The sequence below is a fragment of the Ranitomeya imitator genome, chromosome 2, assembly GCF_032444005.1.
Source record: "Ranitomeya imitator isolate aRanImi1 chromosome 2, aRanImi1.pri, whole genome shotgun sequence".
Classification (NCBI taxonomy): domain Eukaryota; kingdom Metazoa; phylum Chordata; class Amphibia; order Anura; family Dendrobatidae; genus Ranitomeya; species Ranitomeya imitator.
In genome coordinates this window covers 170096544-170114518 of record NC_091283.1, presented here as the reverse complement: position 1 = coordinate 170114518, position 17975 = coordinate 170096544, and the positions used below count along the sequence as shown (strand labels likewise).

Genomic DNA, 17975 nt, shown 5'->3' with positions numbered 1-17975 from the left:
CAGTGAGTGCTGTGACTGTGTGCGGTGCGGGCAGTGAGTGATGTGACTGTATAGTGCGGTGCGGGCATTGAGTGCTGTGACTGTATGGTGCGGTGCGGGCAGTGAGTGCTGTGACTGTGTGGTGCGGTGTGGGCAGTGAGTGCTGTGACTGTATGGTGCGGTGCGGGCAGTGAGTGCTGTGACTGTGCAGTGCGGGCAGTGAGTGCTGTGACTGTGTGCGGTGTGGGCAGTGAGTGCTGTGACTGTGATGTGGGCAGTGAGTGCTGTGACTGTGTGCGGTGCGGGCAGTGAGTGCTGTGACTGTGTGATGTGGGCAGTGATTGCTGTGACTGTGTACGGTGCGGGCAGTGAGTGCTGTGACTCTGCGGTGCGGGCAGTGAGTGCTGTGACTCTGCGGTGCAGGCAGTAAGTGCTGTGATTGTACGGTGCGGGCAGTGGCAGTGAGTGCAGTGGCAGTGAGTGCTGTGATTGTACGGTGCGGGCAGTGAGTGCTGTGACTGCGGTGCGGGCAGTGAGTGCTGTGATTGTACGGTGCGGGCAGTGGCAGTGAGTGCTGTGACTGTGCGGTGCGGGCAGTGAGTGCTGTGACTGTGTGCGGTGCGGGCAGTGAGTGCTGTGACTGTACGGTGCGGGCAGTGAGTGCTGTGACTGCGGTGCGGGTAGTGAGTGCTGTGACTGTGTGTGGTGTGGGCAGTGAGTGCTGTGACTGTACGGTGCGGGCAGTGAGTGCTGTGACTGTGTGCGGTGCGGGTAGTGAGTGCTGTGACTGTATACGGTGTGAGCAGTGAGTGCTGTGACTGTATGCGGTGCGGGCAGTGAGTGCTGTGACTGTATACGGTGCGGGCAGTGAGTGCTGTGACTGTGGTGCGGGCAGTGAGTGCTGTGACTGTGTGTGGTGCGGGCAGTGAGTGCTGTGACTGTATGCGGTGCGGGCAGTGAGTGCTGTGACTGTGTGCGGTGCGGGCAGTGAGTGCTGTGACTGTGTGGTGTGGGCAGTGAGTGCTGTGACTGTACGGTGCGGGCAGTGAGTGCTGTGACTGTGTGGTGTGGGCAGTGAGTGCTGTGACTGTATGGTGCGGGCAGTGAGTGCTGTGACTGTGTACGGTGCGGGCAGTGAGTGCTGTGACTGTGCCGTGCGGGCAGTGAGTGCTGTGACTGTATGCGGTGCGGGCAGTGAGTGCTTTGACTGTGCGGTGCGGGCAGAGAGTCCTGAGACAACGGTATATGGTGCGGGCAGAGAGTCCTGAGACAACGGTATATGGTGTGGGCAGAGAGTCCTGAGACAACGGTATATGGTGCGGGCAGAGAGTCCTGAGACAACGGTATATGGTGCGGGCAGAGAGTCCTGAGACTACGGTATATGGTGCGGGCAGAGAGTCCTGAGACTACGGTATATGGTGCTGGCAGAGAGTCCTGAGACTACGGTATATGGTGCGGGCAGAGAGTCCTGAGACTACGGTATATGGTGCGGGCAGAGAGTCCTGTGACTACTGTATATGGTGCGGGCAGAGAGTCCTGAGACTACGGTATATGGTGCGGGCAGAGAGTCCTGTGACTACTGTATATGGTGCGGGCAGAGAGTCCTGTGACTACGGTATATGGTGCGGGCAGAGAGTCCTGTGACTACGGTATATGGTGCGGGCAGAGAGTCCTGAGACTACGGTATATGGTGCGGGCAGAGAGTCCTGTGACTACTGTATATGGTGCGGGCAGAGAGTCCTGAGACTACGGTATATGGTGCGGGCAGAGAGTCCTGTGACTACTGTATATGGTGCGGGCAGAGAGTCCTGTGACTACGGTATATGGTGCGGGCAGAGAGTCCTGTGACTACGGTATATGGTGCGGGCAGAGAACCCTGTGACTACGGTATATGGTGCGGGCAGAGAGTCATGTAACTGTGGTATATGGTGTGGGCAGAGAGGCCTGTGACTATGATATATGGTGCGAGCAGAAAGTCCTGTGACTACATGGTGCGGGCAGACAGTCCTGAGACTACGGTATATGGTGCGGGCAGAGAGTCCTGTGACTACATGGTGTGGGCAGAGAGCCCTGTGACTACGGTATATGGTGTGGGCACAGAGCCGTGAGGGCTGTGACTGAACGGTGCGGGCAGTGAGTGCTGTGACTGTACGGTGCGGGCAGTGAGTGCTGTGACTCTGTACAGTGCGGGCAGTGAGTGCTGTGACTGTGTGCGGTGCGGGCAGTGAGTGATGTGACTGTGTGCGGTGCAGGCAGTGAGTGCTGTGACTGTATGGTGCGGTGCGGGCAGTGAGTGCTGTGACTGTGTGGTGCGGTGCGGGCAGTGAGTGCTGTGACTGTATGGTGCGGTGCGGGCAGTGAGTGCTGTGACTGTGCAGTGCGGGCAGTGAGTGCTGTGACTGTGTGCGGTGTGGGCAGTGAGTGCTGTGACTGTGTGCGGTGTGGGCAGTGAGTGCTGTGACTGTGATGTGGGCAGTGATTGCTGTGACTGTGCGGTGCGGGCAGTGAGTGCTGTGACTGTGTGCTGTGCGGGCAGTGAGTGCTGTGACTGTGTGATGTGGGCAGTGATTGCTGTGACTGTGTACGGTGCGGGCAGTGAGTGCTGTGACTCTGCGGTGCGGGCAGTGAGTGCTATGACTCTGCGGTGCGGGCAGTGAGTGCTGTGACTCTGCGGTGCAGGCAGTAAGTGCTGCGGTGCGGGCAGTGAGTGCTGTGACTGTGGTGCGGTGCGGGCAGTGAGTGCTGTGACTGTATGGTGCGGTGCGGGCAGTGAGTGCTGTGACTGTGCAGTGCGGGCAGTGAGTGCTGTGACTGTGTGCGGTGTGGGCAGTGAGTGCTGTGACTGTGTGCGGTGTGGGCAGTGAGTGCTGTGACTGTGATGTGGGCAGTGATTGCTGTGACTGTGCGGTGCGGGCAGTGAGTGCTGTGACTGTGTGCTGTGCGGGCAGTGAGTGCTGTGACTGTGTGATGTGGGCAGTGATTGCTGTGACTGTACGGTGCGGGCAGTGAGTGCTGTGACTCTGTGGTGCGGGCAGTGAGTGCTATGACTCTGCGGTGCGGGCAGTGAGTGCTGTGACTCTGCGGTGCAGGCAGTAAGTGCTGCGGTGCGGGCAGTGAGTGCTGTGACTCTGCGGTGCGGGCAGTGGCAGTGAGTACTGTGATTGTACGGTGCGGGCAGTGAGTGCTGTGACTCTGCGGTGCGGGCAGTGAGTGCTGTGATTGTACGGTGCGGGCAGTGGCAGTGAGTGCTGTGACTGTGCGGTGCGGTCAGTGAGTGCTGTGACTGTGTGCGGTGCGGGCAGTGAGTGCTGTGACTGTACGGTGCGGGCAGTGAGTGCTGTGACTGCGGTGCGGGTAGTGAGTGCTGTGACTGTGTGTGGTGTGGGCAGTGAGTGCTGTGACTGTGTGCGGTGCAGGTAGTGAGTGCTGTGACTGTGTACGGTGCGGGCAGTGAGTGCTGTGACTGTGTACGGTGCGGGCAGTGAGTGCTGTGACTGTGTACAGTGCGGGCAGTGAGTGCTGTGACTGTATGCGGTGCGGGCAGTGAGTGCTGTGACTGTGTACGGTGCGGGCAGTGAGTGCTGTGACTGAGTGCGGTGCGGGCAGTGAGTGCTGTGACTGTGTGCGGTGCGGGCAGTGAGTGCTGTGACTGTGTGGTGTGGGCAGTGAGTGCTGTGACTGTGTGCGGTGCGGGCAGTGAGTGCTGTGACTGTGTGGTGTGGGCAGTGAGTGCTGTGACTGTGTGTGGTGTGGGCAGTGAGTGCTGTGACTGTACGGTGCGGGCAGTGAGTGCTGTGACTGTGTACGGTGCGGGCAGTGAGTGCTGTGACTGTGCGGTGCGGGCAGTGAGTGCTGTGACTGTATGCGGTGCGGGCAGTGAGTGCTGTGACTGTGCGGTGCGGGCAGAGAGTCCTGAGACAACGGTATATGGTGCGGGCAGAGAGTCCTGAGACAACGGTATATGGTGTGGGCAGAGAGTCCTGAGACAACGGTATATGGTGCGGGCAGAGAGTCCTGAGACAACGGTATATGGTGCGGGCAGAGAGTCCTGAGACTACGGTATATGGTGCGGGCAGAGAGTCCTGAGACTACGGTATATGGTGCTGGCAGAGAGTCCTGAGACTACGGTATATGGTGCGGGCAGAGAGTCCTGTGACTACTGTATATGGTGCGGGCAGAGAGTCCTGTGACTACGGTATATGGTGCGGGCAGAGAGTCCTGTGACTACGGTATATGGTGCGGGCAGAGAGTCCTGAGACTACGGTATATGGTGCGGGCAGAGAGTCCTGTGACTACTGTATATGGTGCGGGCAGAGAGTCCTGAGACTACGGTATATGGTGCGGGCAGAGAGTCCTGTGACTACTGTATATGGTGCGGGCAGAGAGTCCTGTGACTACGGTATATGGTGCGGGCAGAGAGTCCTGTGACTACGGTATATGGTGCGGGCAGAGAACCCTGTGACTACGGTATATGGTGCGGGCAGAGAGTCATGTAACTGCGGTATATGGTGTGGGCAGAGAGGCCTGTGACTATGATATATGGTGCGAGCAGAGAGTCCTGTGACTACATGGTGCGGGCAGACAGTCCTGAGACTACGGTATATGGTGCGGGCAGAGAGTCCTGTGACTACATGGTGTGGGCAGAGAGCCCTGTGACTACGGTATATGGTGTGGGCACAGAGCCGTGAGGGCTGTGACTGAACGGTGCGGGCAGTGAGTGCTGTGACTGTACGGTGCGGGCAGTGAGTGCTGTGACTCTGTACAGTGCGGGCAGTGAGTGCTGTGACTGTGTGCGGTGCGGGCAGTGAGTGATGTGACTGTGTGCGGTGCAGGCAGTGAGTGCTGTGACTGTATGGTGCGGTGCGGGCAGTGAGTGCTGTGACTGTGTGGTGCGGTGCGGGCAGTGAGTGCTGTGACTGTATGGTGCGGTGCGGGCAGTGAGTGCTGTGACTGTGCAGTGCGGGCAGTGAGTGCTGTGACTGTGTGCGGTGTGGGCAGTGAGTGCTGTGACTGTGTGCGGTGTGGGCAGTGAGTGCTGTGACTGATGTGGGCAGTGATTGCTGTGACTGTGCGGTGCGGGCAGTGAGTGCTGTGACTGTGTGCTGTGCGGGCAGTGAGTGCTGTGACTGTGTGATGTGGGCAGTGATTGCTGTGACTGTGTACGGTGCGGGCAGTGAGTGCTGTGACTCTGCGGTGCGGGCAGTGAGTGCTATGACTCTGCGGTGCGGGCAGTGAGTGCTGTGACTCTGCGGTGCAGGCAGTAAGTGCTGCGGTGCGGGCAGTGAGTGCTGTGACTGTGTGGTGCGGTGCGGGCAGTGAGTGCTGTGACTGTATGGTGCGGTGCGGGCAGTGAGTGCTGTGACTGTGCAGTGCGGGCAGTGAGTGCTGTGACTGTGTGCGGTGTGGGCAGTGAGTGCTGTGACTGTGTGCGGTGTGGGCAGTGAGTGCTGTGACTGTGATGTGGGCAGTGATTGCTGTGACTGTGCGGTGCGGACAGTGAGTGCTGTGACTGTGTGCTGTGCGGGCAGTGAGTGCTGTGACTGTGTGATGTGGGCAGTGATTGCTGTGACTGTACGGTGCGGGCAGTGAGTGCTGTGACTCTGCGGTGCGGGCAGTGAGTGCTATGACTGCGGTGCGGGCAGTGAGTGCTGTGACTCTGCGGTGCAGGCAGTAAGTGCTGCGGTGCGGGCAGTGAGTGCTGTGACTCTGCGGTGCGGGCAGTGGCAGTGAGTGCTGTGATTGTACGGTGCGGGCAGTGAGTGCTGTGACTCTGCGGTGCGGGCAGTGAGTGCTGTGATTGTACGGTGCGGGCAGTGGCAGTGAGTGCTGTGACTGTGCGGTGCGGTCAGTGAGTGCTGTGACTGTGTGCGGTGCGGGCAGTGAGTGCTGTGACTGTACGGTGCGGGCAGTGAGTGCTGTGACTGCGGTGCGGGTAGTGAGTGCTGTGACTGTGTGTGGTGTGGGCAGTGAGTGCTGTGACTGTGTGCGGTGCAGGTAGTGAGTGCTGTGACTGTGTACGGTGCGGGCAGTGAGTGCTGTGACTGTGTACGGTGCGGGCAGTGAGTGCTGTGACTGTGTACAGTGCGGGCAGTGAGTGCTGTGACTGTATGCGGTGCGGGCAGTGAGTGCTGTGACTGTGTACGGTGCGGGCAGTGAGTGCTGTGACTGAGTGCGGTGCGGGCAGTGAGTGCTGTGACTGTGTGGTGTGGGCAGTGAGTGCTGTGACTGTGTGCGGTGCGGGCAGTGAGTGCTGTGACTGTGTGGTGTGGGCAGTGAGTGCTGTGACTGTGTGCGGTGCGGGCAGTGAGTGCTGTGACTGTGTGGTGCGGGCAGTGAGTGCTGTGACTGTGTACGGTGCGGGCAGTGAGTGCTGTGACTGTGTGCGGTGCGGGCAGTGAGTGCTGTGACTGTGTGCGGTGCGGGCAGTGAGTGCTGTGACTGTGTGCGGTGCGGGCAGTGAGTGCTGTGACTGTGTGGTGTGGGCAGTGAGTGCTGTGACTGTGTGCGGTGCGGGCAGTGAGTGCTGTGACTGTGTGGTGTGGGCAGTGAGTGCTGTGACTGTGTACGGTACAGGCAGTGAGTGCTGTGACTTTATACGGTGCGGGCAGTGAGTGCTGTGACTGTGTGCGGTGCGGGCAGTGAGTGCTGTGACTGTACGGTGCGGGCAGTGAGTGCTGTGACTGTGTGCGGTGCGGGCAGTAAGTGCTGTGACTGTACGGTGCGGGCCGTGAGTGCTTTGACTGTGTACGGTGCGGGCAGTGAATGCTGTGACTGTGTGCGGTGCGGGCAGTGAGTGCTGTGACTGTGTGCGGTGCGGGCAGTGAGTGCTGTATTCATGGGGCCATGGATCAGTCCTATCAGTATTTGTGCTTATGCCTTGCCTTCAGGCCATTTCACGCTTGTAACGCACGTTGGTCTGTCTTAGGTTTGGAGGACCTGGTGCTAGCTGAGATCAGCTCCCCTAGTCGGACACAGACCGGTGACAGCAGCAGCGTTTCCTCCTTCAGCTACCGGGAGATTATGAAGGAGAATGCAACCCCCAGCAGCAATAAGGTAATGGATGGAAAAGGGTGCAAAAAAGAGGCAAAAGTCATGTTTCACCCACTGGACCGATGGTTGGTAGATGTTACCTGCAGCAGTGGTCTTCACCCGTGCACCATTAATGAAAAACTACAACTCTCAGCATGCCCTGACAACACTCCACTTTCAAGGCATTTTAAGAATTACAGTTTTTGCAAAAAACTGCGACCCAATACGGAGGCCCGGGCTCTAGGTCAGCGCTATCTTGGAGGAAACTTTGTGTTGTCCCTGACATTGGATTCTCCTTCCTGAAGGTTCGGCGTCCTCCGTCCTCGTAAGGATGTGACAGGTCCGTGCGTCCTCAGAACTTCAGTGGTGCAGACACGGCTGTCATCTAGCGAGACACAGCCGAGATATCACCAGCCTATTATGGCTGCTCGGGCCGCTCTCCTTACAAGAGAAGCCATAGAGGCGGGTTAATTAGCTGGCAGGACCTTTGCTCTTGGTTAATGTGTGTGGCAGGGGGATCTGCGAGGGATCCATCTTCTGCACAGCACTACAGAGGACACGCGGGATGAGGAAGCTCTGATGGGCTTTAGTCTGCTCAGATCAGAAATATAAAGGGTCTCGAGATGAGAAACAGGGGTCCACTTTGCTTGCAGAAACCGTGACGCTCTTGCCCATGTCACCCAGCTTTCCCCAAAACTTCTAAAAAGTATCTGAGATGACAGCTCAGATTTACAGGGGTCATTTAGGGGGTCCAACCTGCTATGTCCTAAAGACCACATTTGTGCTCCAGTCTAACAGTGGAAGCCCCCAGTCCCAGCCGCAGAGACCCGCCGAGCTGTCCGATGACGAGGTGTCCGACCTATTCCAGAGATTAGCCGAAATCCAGCAGGAAAAGTGGATGCTGGAAGAAAAGGTAAGATGCTTTATAACCTCCTGCTTACCCTCACACAGCCTGAAGGGGTTGTTCAGTGCCGATCACTTCCGCATTATGATGGACATAATGTCATTGCTGACAGACTGTCCGGGACTTGTGTGAAAGTAAGAAAAATTTACCATTTTCTGCATTTACCCCCATAATAATAATCACATGTAGTATTCCAGTGGCCACCACTAGAGGGAGCCTGCTGAAGACATGATTATCATTCATTTCAATGGGAGCTGTGCCAGTTCTTATAGGTTTGGATTACTCTCTGGGGGTATCACATCCCATCAAATGATGGCCGATCACTGGATATCTGTCCCTGGGAATGATGGGGGCGCTACATTAGCTGCGGGAGGCCAGGGCGCCACTGTGCAGGGAATCCACAGCGAAGAAGATACAGCTCTAAATCCCCTTCAGTCTCAGGGTTTTCAGGGTCCTGGAGTTTAGATGCCATCCCTGTGAGAAGATTAGTATCCCCCTTTAATATATTGTTTTCCTTCTCAGTAATAGCGCCTCTCTTCTCCATAGGCCGCCTGCAGTATTGCATCTTCCTCTTTTTCTAGCTGTGATACCAGACGCAGCCTGTGGACAGGAGTGGCGCCATACCTACACGTTCCTATGGCCTGAGGCTGGTGTACTCAGTGCTGGCTGTGTCAGGAAGGCTTTCAGTGTTCGGTGATTGTGATCTGACCGCAGATTCCGGACGCATCATCCTTCATTGTTATCTCTCGCCGGTGCTGACAATGGATTTAATTTGGGTTTAATGTCTCCTGCAGGTGAAGCACTTAGAAGTGAGCAGCGCGTCCATGGCGGAGGATCTGTGCAGGAAGAGCGCCATCATCGAGGCGTACGTCATGGACAGTAGGATAGGTGAGCACCTCCAGGGATGGTTGAGGCTGGGCATGCTGGGACTTGTAGCTCCTGTTCAGATGGAGGATATATCTTGTCGCTTTTACTTTTTGTTTTCATCGCCGTATTTTACTGGCATCTTGTCCTTGTAATTGTGATACGAGTGAAAATAGCATCAGGCTGAGAAAAAAGAGGTCAGGAGTGTAAGGAAGGGGCTCGTAACCTCCACACCACGCACTGCCGAGCGCTCCACAGGCAGCCCGTGTGTTATAGTGGAGCTCCACACTGAGATGCCCAGGGCAGGGCCAACCTCCTCCACCGGCACTCTCCCAGGAACCTGGCCCAGGGCAGGGCCAACCTCCTCCACCGGCACTCTCCCAGGAACCTGGCCCAGGGCAGGGCCAACCTCCTCCGCAGGCACTCTCCCAGGAACCTGGCCCAGGGCAGGGCCAACCTCCTCCACCGGCACTCTCCCAGGAACTTGGCCCAGGGCAGGGCCAACCTCCTCCACCGGCACTCTCCAAGGAACCTGGCCCAGGGCAGGGCCAACTTCCTCCGCAGGCACTCTCCCAGCAACCTGACCCAGGGCAGGGCCAACCTCCTCCACCGGCACTCTCCCAGCAACCTGACCCAGGGCAGGGCCAACCTCCACCGGCACTCTCCCAGCAACCTGGCCCAGGGCAGGGCCAACCTCCTCCGCAGGCACTCTCCCAGCAACCTGGCCCAGGGCAGGGCCAACCTCCTCTGCCGGCACTCTCCCAGCAACCTGGCCCAGGGCAGGGCCAACCTCCTCCGCAGGCACTCTCCCAGCAACCTGGCCCAGGGCAGGGCCAACCTCCTCTGCCGGCACTCTCCCAGGAACCTGGCCCAGGGCAGGACCAACCTCCTCCACAGGCACTCTCCCAGGAACCTGGCCCAGGGCAGGGCCAACCTCGTCCGCAGGCACTCTCCCAGCAACCTGGCCCAGGGCAGGGCCAACCTCCTCCGCAGGCACTCTCCCAGGAACCTGGCCCAGGGCAGGGCCAACCTCCTCCGCCGGCACTCCCAGGAACCTGGCCCAGGGCAGGGCCAACCTCCTCTGCCGTCACTCTCCCAGGAACCTGGCCCAGTGCAGGGCCAACCTCCTCCACCGGCACACTCCCAGGAACCTGGCCCAGGGCAGGGCCAACCTCCTCCGCAGGCACTCTCCCAGGAACCTGGTTCAGGGCAGGGCCAACCTCCTCCGCCGGCACTCCCAGGAACCTGGCCCAGGGCAGGGCCAATCTCCTCTGCCGTCACTCTCCCAGGAACCTGGCCCAGGGCAGTGCCAACCTCCCCCACTGGCACTCTCCCAGGAACCTGGCCCAGGGCAGGGCCAACCTCCTCCGCCAGCATTCTCCCAGGAACCTGGCCCAGGGCAGGGCCAACCTCCTCTGCCGACACTCTCCCAGGAACCTGGCCAGGGCAGTGCCAACCTACCCCACTGGCACTCTCCCAGGAACCTGGCCCAGGGCAGTGCCAACCTACCCCACTGGCACTCTCCCAGGAACCTGGCCCAGGGCAGGGCCAACCTCCTCCGCCAGCATTCTCCCAGGAACCTGGCCCAGGGCAGGGCCAACCTCCTCTGCCGACACTCTCCCAGGAACCTGGCCAGGGCAGTGCCAACCTACCCCACTGGCACTCTCCCAGGAACCTGGCCCAGGGCAGTGCCAACCTCCCCCACTGGCATTCTCCCAGGAACCTGGCCCAGGGCAGGGCCAACCTCCTCTGCCGGCACTCTCCCAGAAACCTGGCCAGGGCAGTGCCAACCTCCCCCACTGGCACTCTCCCAGGAACCTGGCCCAGGGCAGTACCAACCTCCCCCACTGGCACTCTCCCAGGAACCTGGTTCAGGGCAGGGCCAACCTCCTCCGCCGGCACTCCCAGGAACCTGGCCCAGGGCAGGGCCAACCTCCTCTGCCGTCACTCTCCCAGGAACCTGGCCCAAGGCAGGGCCAACCTCCTCCGCCGGCACACTCCCAGGAACCTGGCCCAGGGCAGGGCCAACCTCCTCTGCCAGCACACTCTCAGGAACCTGGCCCAGGGCAGGGCCAACCTTCTCTGCTGGCACACTCTCAGGAACCTGGCCCAGGGCAGTGCCAACCTCCTCTGCCAGCACTCTCTCAGGAACCTGGCCCTGGGCAGGGCCAACCTCCTCTGCCGACACTCTCTCAGGAACCTGGCCCAGGGCAGTGCCAACCTCCTCTGCCGGCACTCGGGTGCCTCTTGGAAGAACTAGCCCCCCTGTGATATTATGTTGTTGTGATGTTGGGGGGCCTAGTAATCACATGAGGCATCCAGGATGCTGGCAGATTAAGTTTGCGCTGCCCTTGTCCAGTGTCCACGTCAGTACTCCGCTGCAGGCGGATCAGACGGTGCGAACCTCCTTTGCCAGCACCTGAACCCCGGCATCCTGGGTGCCTCTCATGATTACTAGGCTCCTGCAATGTCATGACCCTGTATGTGATTACGAGGGTATAGTTATTAGAAGAGGCGCCCGGAGGAAGTCTGCACTGTCCGGTCCGGTTGCAGAGTTCAGATGTGTACCAGAGCCTGGCACACTCCCTCTGCCGGCATCCTTGGCCCCTTGTTAGGTTTCCGCCACATGGTGACATCACATGATGGCATAATATCACGGGGGTGCACTTATTACAAGAGGCGCCTGGGATGCCGGCAGAGGGAGTTTGCGCTGCGTGGTTCGGTTGCAGCGGAGGACTGATGTGACCAGCGTCCTGCGAATCTTGGTGGACCTTCATCCTCTCTCGGGGCTGAAAGCTGTGGATCCACTGATCACACCCGTATTGTAGCTCATTTAAAGGGAAACTAATGCGGGGTCTCACCCTCCATGAGCCATTCCTACCGCGGTGTATGACCCAGAAAGACCTTTCTAAACTTCCATCTATTAACCTCTCGGAGCCCGGCACATCTTATAAAATGAAGTCAAAAGAAAAAAATAATGCGAGTCATATACTCATATACATATACTTATTGGCCCTGAAGTGTCCTCTGGGCGTATACAGATCTTCCAAGAGTCCTGCTGAATTGTCGCCAGTCGATGGCGCCACTGAAGAAGGTAACAGCCGGTGGATGGCGCCAATGAAGAAGGTAACAGCCAGTAGATAGCGCCACTGAAAAAGACAACAGCCAGTAGATGGCGCCACTGAAGAAGGTAACAGCCAGTAGATGGCGCCACTGAAGAAGGCAACAGCCAGTAGATAGCGCCACTGAAGAAGGCAACAGCCAGTAGATAGCGCCACTGAAGAAGGCAACAGCCAGTAGATAGCGCCACTGAAGAAGGTAACAGCCAGTAGATAGCGCCACTGAAGAAGGTAACAGCCAGTAGATGGCGCCACTGAAGAAGGCAACAGCCAGTAGATGGCGCCACTGAAGAAGGCAACAGCCAGTAGATAGCGCCACTGAAGAAGGCAACAGCCAGTAGATAGCGCCACTGAAGAAGGCAACAGCCAGTAGATAGCGCCACTGAAGAAGGTAACAGCCAGTAGATGGCGCCACTGAAGAAGGCAACAGCCAGTAGATAGCGCCACTGAAGAAGGCAACAGCCAGTAGATGGCGCCACTGAAGAAGGTAACAGCCAGTAGATGGTGCCACTGAAGAAGGCAACAGCCAGTAGATGGCGCCACTGAAGAAGGTAACAGCCAGTAGATGGCGCCACTGAAGAAGGTAACAGCCAGTAGATGGCAGCACTGAAGAAGGTAACAGCCAGTAGATGGCGCCACTGAAGAAGGTAACAGCCAGTTGATGGCAGCACTGAAGAAGGTAACAGCCAGTAGATGGTGCCACTGAAGAAGGCAACAGCCAGTAGATGGCGCCACTGAAGAAGGTAACAGCCAGTAGATGGCAGCACTGAAGAAGGTAACAGCCAGTGGATCTCCGCTGTTAAATTAATACACCTGTGATATGATCAATAGCGGCGTAGCCACAATACGGCAGGACACTTGAAAGGTCTGAATATGCCCAGCGGACACTTCATGGCTAATTAGCATATGACACAGGAGGTTTTTTTAAGGTGTACAGTGTTAAGGAGGCCAAACATCTACAAGATTAGAGGGTATTTTCATGTCATAAAGTATTGTGGGAACAGTGCATATGGGTAAACCCCAGTGGCAGCTTCCCTTTCAGACTCTATCATTTGTAGATGTACAGTTCTGTGCTGATGAACACATACAGTTGTGGCCAAAAGTATTGACACCCCTGCAATTCTGTCAGGTAATACTCAGTTTCTTCCTGAAAATGATTGCAGTCACAAATTCTTTGTTTTTATTATCTTCATTTAATTTTTCTTAAATGAAAAAACACAAAAAGAATTGTCCTAAAGCCAAATTGGATATATTCCACACCAAAGATAAAAAAGGGGTGGACAAAAGTATTGGCTCTGTTCGAAAAATCATGTGATGCTTCTCTAATTTATGTAATTAACAGCACCTGTAACTTGCCTGTGGCACCTAACAGGTCTTGGCAATAACTAAATCACACTTGCCGCCAGTTCACATGGATTAAAGTTGACTCAACCTCTGTCCTGTGTCCTTGTGTGTACCACATTGAGCATGGAGAAAAGAAAGAAGACCAAAGAGCTGTCTGAGGACTTGAGAAACCAAATTGTGAGGAAGCATGAGCAATCTCAAGGTTACAAGTCCATCTCCAAAGACCTGAATGTTCCTGTGTCTACTGTGCGCAGTGTCATCAAGAAGTTTAAAGCCCATGGCACTGTGGCTAACCTCCCTAGATGTGGACGGAAAAGAAAAATTGACAAGAGATTTCAACGCAAGATTGTGCAGATGTTGGATAAAGAACCTCGACTAACATCCAAACAAGTTCAAGCTGCCCTGCAGTCCGAGGGTACAACAGTGTCAACCCGTACTATCCTTCGGCATCTGAATGAAAAGGGACTGTATGGTAGGAGACCCAGGAAGACCCCACTTCTTACCCGAGACATAAAAAAGCCAGGCTGGAGTTTGCCAAAACGTACCTGAAAAGCCTTAAAGGTTTTGGAAGAATGTTCTCTGGTCAGATGAGACAGAAGTAGCGCTTTTTGGGCAAAGGCATCAACATAGAGGTTACAGGAGAAAAAAAGAGGCATTCAAAGAAAAGAACACGATCCCTACAGTCAAACATGGCGGAGGTTCCCTGATGTTTTGGGGTTGCTTTGCTGCCTCTGGCACTGGACTGCTTGACTGTGTGCATGGCATTATGAAGTCTGAAGACTACCAGCAAATTTTGCAGCATAATGTAGGGCCCAGTGTGAGAAAGCTGGGTCTCCCTCAGAGGTCATGGGTCTTCCAGCAGGACAATGACCCAAAACATACTTCAAAAAGCACTAGAAAATGGTTTGAGAGAAAGCACTGGAGACTTCTATGGTGGCCAGCAATGAGTCCAGACCTGAATCCCATAGAACACCTGTGGAGAGATCTAAAAATGGCAGTTTGGAGAAGGCACCCTTCAAATATCAGGGACCTGGAGTAGTTTGCCAAAGAAGAATGGTCTAAAATTCCAGCAGAGCATTGTAAGAAACTCATTGATGGTTACCGGAAGCGGTTGGTCGCAGTTATTTTGCCTAAAGGTTGTGCAACCAAGTATTAGGCTGAAGGTGCCAATACTTTTGTCTGGCCCATTTTTGGAGTTTTGTGTGAAATGATCAATGTTTTGCTTTTTTGGCTTCATTCTGTTTTGTGTTTTTTCATTTAAGACACATTAAATGAAGATAATACCAAAGAATTTGTGATTGCAATCATTTTCAGGAAGAAACTGAGTATTATCTGACTGAATTGCAGGGGTGTAAATACTTTTGGCCACAACTGTAGAGGAGTTTGTGGGAGGATTTCAGTGTTGAGTGCACAAGGAAATTGGTATGAAAGTTCCTCCGTGTGAGCAAATTCCAATAGTACATTATCCTGTTTCTGCCACCAGGGGGAGCTCAGTGCAGACAGCATTACTTTTAGGCTCAGTGTATGAGTAGTCTGCAGTAGGCTCCTGAGTTCCCCCTGGTGGTGGCAGCTGGTAGTCAACATGTTCTCTTTTAATGCTTTGTGTATGTAGGAGAATTTGAGCGCAGCATCTGAAAAAGCGACCTCCAAGCACAGATCTTCACAGGACAGATGATAACTTTCTTCTGACCACTCTGACCTCCATCTCATCTGAAAATGGGAAAATCGTGTTGGCCGCACATGCACACCTCTGCTCCATTCACTGTCTATGTGATCACCAGAGATAGCCGAGAGCAGCGATGCACATTGTGTACGGCCCCGGGTATTTTACAGCCCCGATTTCGGAATTGGTGGGGATCCCAGTGGTCGCACCCTGTCCTGCAGGGAGGTGATAACATCCTAGGTTGGGAAATATCCCCTTAAAGGGAACCGGTCTCCCCCAAAATCGAAGGTAAGCTAAGCCCACCAGCATCAGGGGCTTATCTACAGCATTCTGTAATGCATTCTGTAATGCTGTAGATAAGCCCATGATGTATCCTGAAAGATGAGAAAAAGAGGTTAGATTATACTCACCCAGGGGCGGTCCTGGTCCGATGGGCGTCGTTGTCTTGTCCGGGGCCTCCTATCTTCTTACGATGACGTCCTCTTCTTGTCTACACGCTGCGGCTTCGGCGCAGGCGTACTTTGCCCTGTTGAGGGCAGAGCAAAGTACTGCAGTGCGCAGGAGCCGCAGCGTGTAGACAAGAAGAGGACTTCATCGTAAGAAGATAGGAGGCCCCGGACCGCGACACTCATCGGACCGGACCGCCCCTGGGTGAGTATAATCTAACCTCTTTTTCTCATCTTTCAGGATACATCAGGGGCTTATCTACAGTCATGGACAAAAATTTTGAGAATGAGACAAATATTAATTTTTCCAAAGTCTACTGCTTCATTTTTTCTAATGGCAATTTGCATATACTCCTGAATGTCAGAGTGATCAGCTTAACAGCAATTACTGTACTTGCAAAGTCAATATTTGCCCAGAAAATGAACTTTAACCCCCAAAACACATTTCAACATCATTGCAGTCCTGCCTTAAAAGGAGCAGCTAACATTGTTTCAGTGATTGATCCATTAACACAGGTGTGGGTGTTGATGAGGACAGGGCTGGCGATCAATCAGTCATGATTAAGTAAGAATGACATCACTGGACACTTTAAAAGGAGGCTGGTGCTTGGTATCATTGTTTCTCTTCAGTTAACCATGGTTATCTCTAAAGAAACACGTGCAGCCATCATTGGCCTAAAGGTACTGTCACACTAGACGATATCGCTAGCGATCCGTGACGTTGCAGCATCCTCGCTAGCGATATTGTCCAGTGTGACAGGCAGCAGCGATCAGGCCCCTGCTGGGAGATCGCTGGTCGGGGAAGAAAGTCCAGAACTTTATTTCGTCGCTGGACTCCCCGTAGACATCGCTGAATCGGCATGTGTGACACCGATTCAGCGATGTCTTTGCTGGTAACCAGGGTAAACATCGGGTAACTAAGCGCAGGGCCGCGCTTAGTAACCCGATGTTTACCCTGGTTACCATCCTAAAAGTAAAAAAACAAACACTACATACTTACCTACAGCCGTCTGTCCTCCAGCGCTGTGCTCTGCTCTCCTCCTGCTCTGGCTGTGAGCGTCGGTCAGCCGGAAAGCAGAGCGGTGACGTCACCGCTCTGCTTTCTGGCTGCCCGGCGCTCACAGCCAGACCAGAGAAGCAGAGCGCCGAGGACAGACAGCGGAAGGTAAGTATGTAGTGTTTGTTTTTTTTTACTTTTTAGGATGGTAACCAGGGTAAACATCGGGTTACTAAGCGCGGCCCTGCGCTTAGTTACCCGATGTTTACCCTGGTTACCGGGGACCTCGGGATCGTTGGTCGCTGGAGAGCTGTCTGTGTGACAGCTCTCCAGCGACCAAACAGCGACGCTGCAGCGATCCGGATCGTTGTCGGTATCGCTGCAGCGTCGCTATGTGTAACGGTACCTTAACAGGGAAGAGTATCGCAGCTACAAAGATTGCACCTCAGTCAACAATCTATCGCATCATCAAGAACTTCAAGGAGAGAGCTTCCATTGTTGTCAAAAAGGCTCCAGGGCGCCCAAGAAAGACCAGCAAGCACCAGGACCATATCTTAAAACTGTTTCAGCTGCGGGATCGGACTACCAGCAGTGCCAAGCTTGCTCAGGAATGGCAGCAGGTTGGTGTGAGTGCTTCTGCACGCACTGTGAGGCGGAGACTCTTTGAGCAAGGCCTGGTTTCAAGGAGGGCAGCAAAGAAGCCACTTCTCTCCAGAAAAAACATCAGGGACCGACTGATATTCTGCAAAAGGTACAGGGAGTGGACTGCTGAGGACTGGGGCAAAGTCATTTTCTATGATGAATCCCCTTTTCAATTGTTTGGGACATCTGGAAAACCGCTTATTCGGAGAAGAAGAGGTGAGCGCTCCCACCAGTCTTGTCTCATGCCAACTGTAAAGCATCCTGAAATCATTCATGTGTGGGGTTGCTTCTCAGCCAAGGGAATCGGCTCACTCACAGTCTTGCCTAAAAACACAGCCATGAATAAAGAATGGTACCAGAATGTCCTCCAAGAGCAACTTCTCCCAACCGTCCAAGAGCAGTTTGGCGCCCAACAATGCCTTTTCCAGCATGATGGAGCACCTTGCCATAAAGCAAAGGTGATAACTAAATGGCTCGTGGAACAAAACATAGAGATTTTGGGTCCATGGCCTGGAAACTCCCCAGATCTTAATCCCATTGAGAACTTGTGGTCAATCATCAAGAGACGGGTGGACAAACAAAAACCAACAAATTCTGGCAAAAATGCAAGCATTGATTATGCAAGAATGGACTGCTATCAGTCAGGATTTGGTCCAGAAGTTGATTGAGAGCATGCCAGGGAGAATTGCAGAGGCCTTGAAGAAGGGTCAACACTGCAAATATTGACTTGCTGCATTAACTCATTCTAACTGTCAATATAACCTATTGGTACTCATAATATGATTGCAATTATATTTCTGTATGTGATATAAACATCAGACAAACACTAATAAAAACCAGAGGCCAGCAGATCATGTGAAAATATAATTTTGGTGTCATTCTCAAAAATTCTAGCCATGACTGTACAGCATTACAGAATGCATTACAGAATGCTGTAGATAAGCCCCTGATGCTGGTGGGCTTACCTCACCTTCGATTTTGGGGGAGA

At 54.7% G+C, this 17975-nt stretch overlaps 1 protein-coding gene across 4 annotated transcripts in view; it reads left to right on the top strand.

Moving 5' to 3' along the window:
• GRIPAP1 (GRIP1 associated protein 1) overlaps positions 1 to 17975 on the top strand; it is a 76486-nt gene that overhangs the window by 46203 nt on the left and 12308 nt on the right. For all 4 annotated transcript variants that reach the window (XR_011318025.1, XR_011318024.1, XM_069747938.1 and 1 more), the window contains 3 exons: positions 6905 to 7032; positions 7799 to 7921; positions 8707 to 8800. Coding sequence is in view for 2 of the 4 variants with exons in the window: in XM_069747938.1 (XP_069604039.1) it covers positions 6905 to 7032; positions 7799 to 7921; positions 8707 to 8800 (345 nt within the window). In the remaining 2 variants the exon portion in view is untranslated. The remainder of the gene's footprint in view (positions 1 to 6904; positions 7033 to 7798; positions 7922 to 8706; positions 8801 to 17975) is intronic.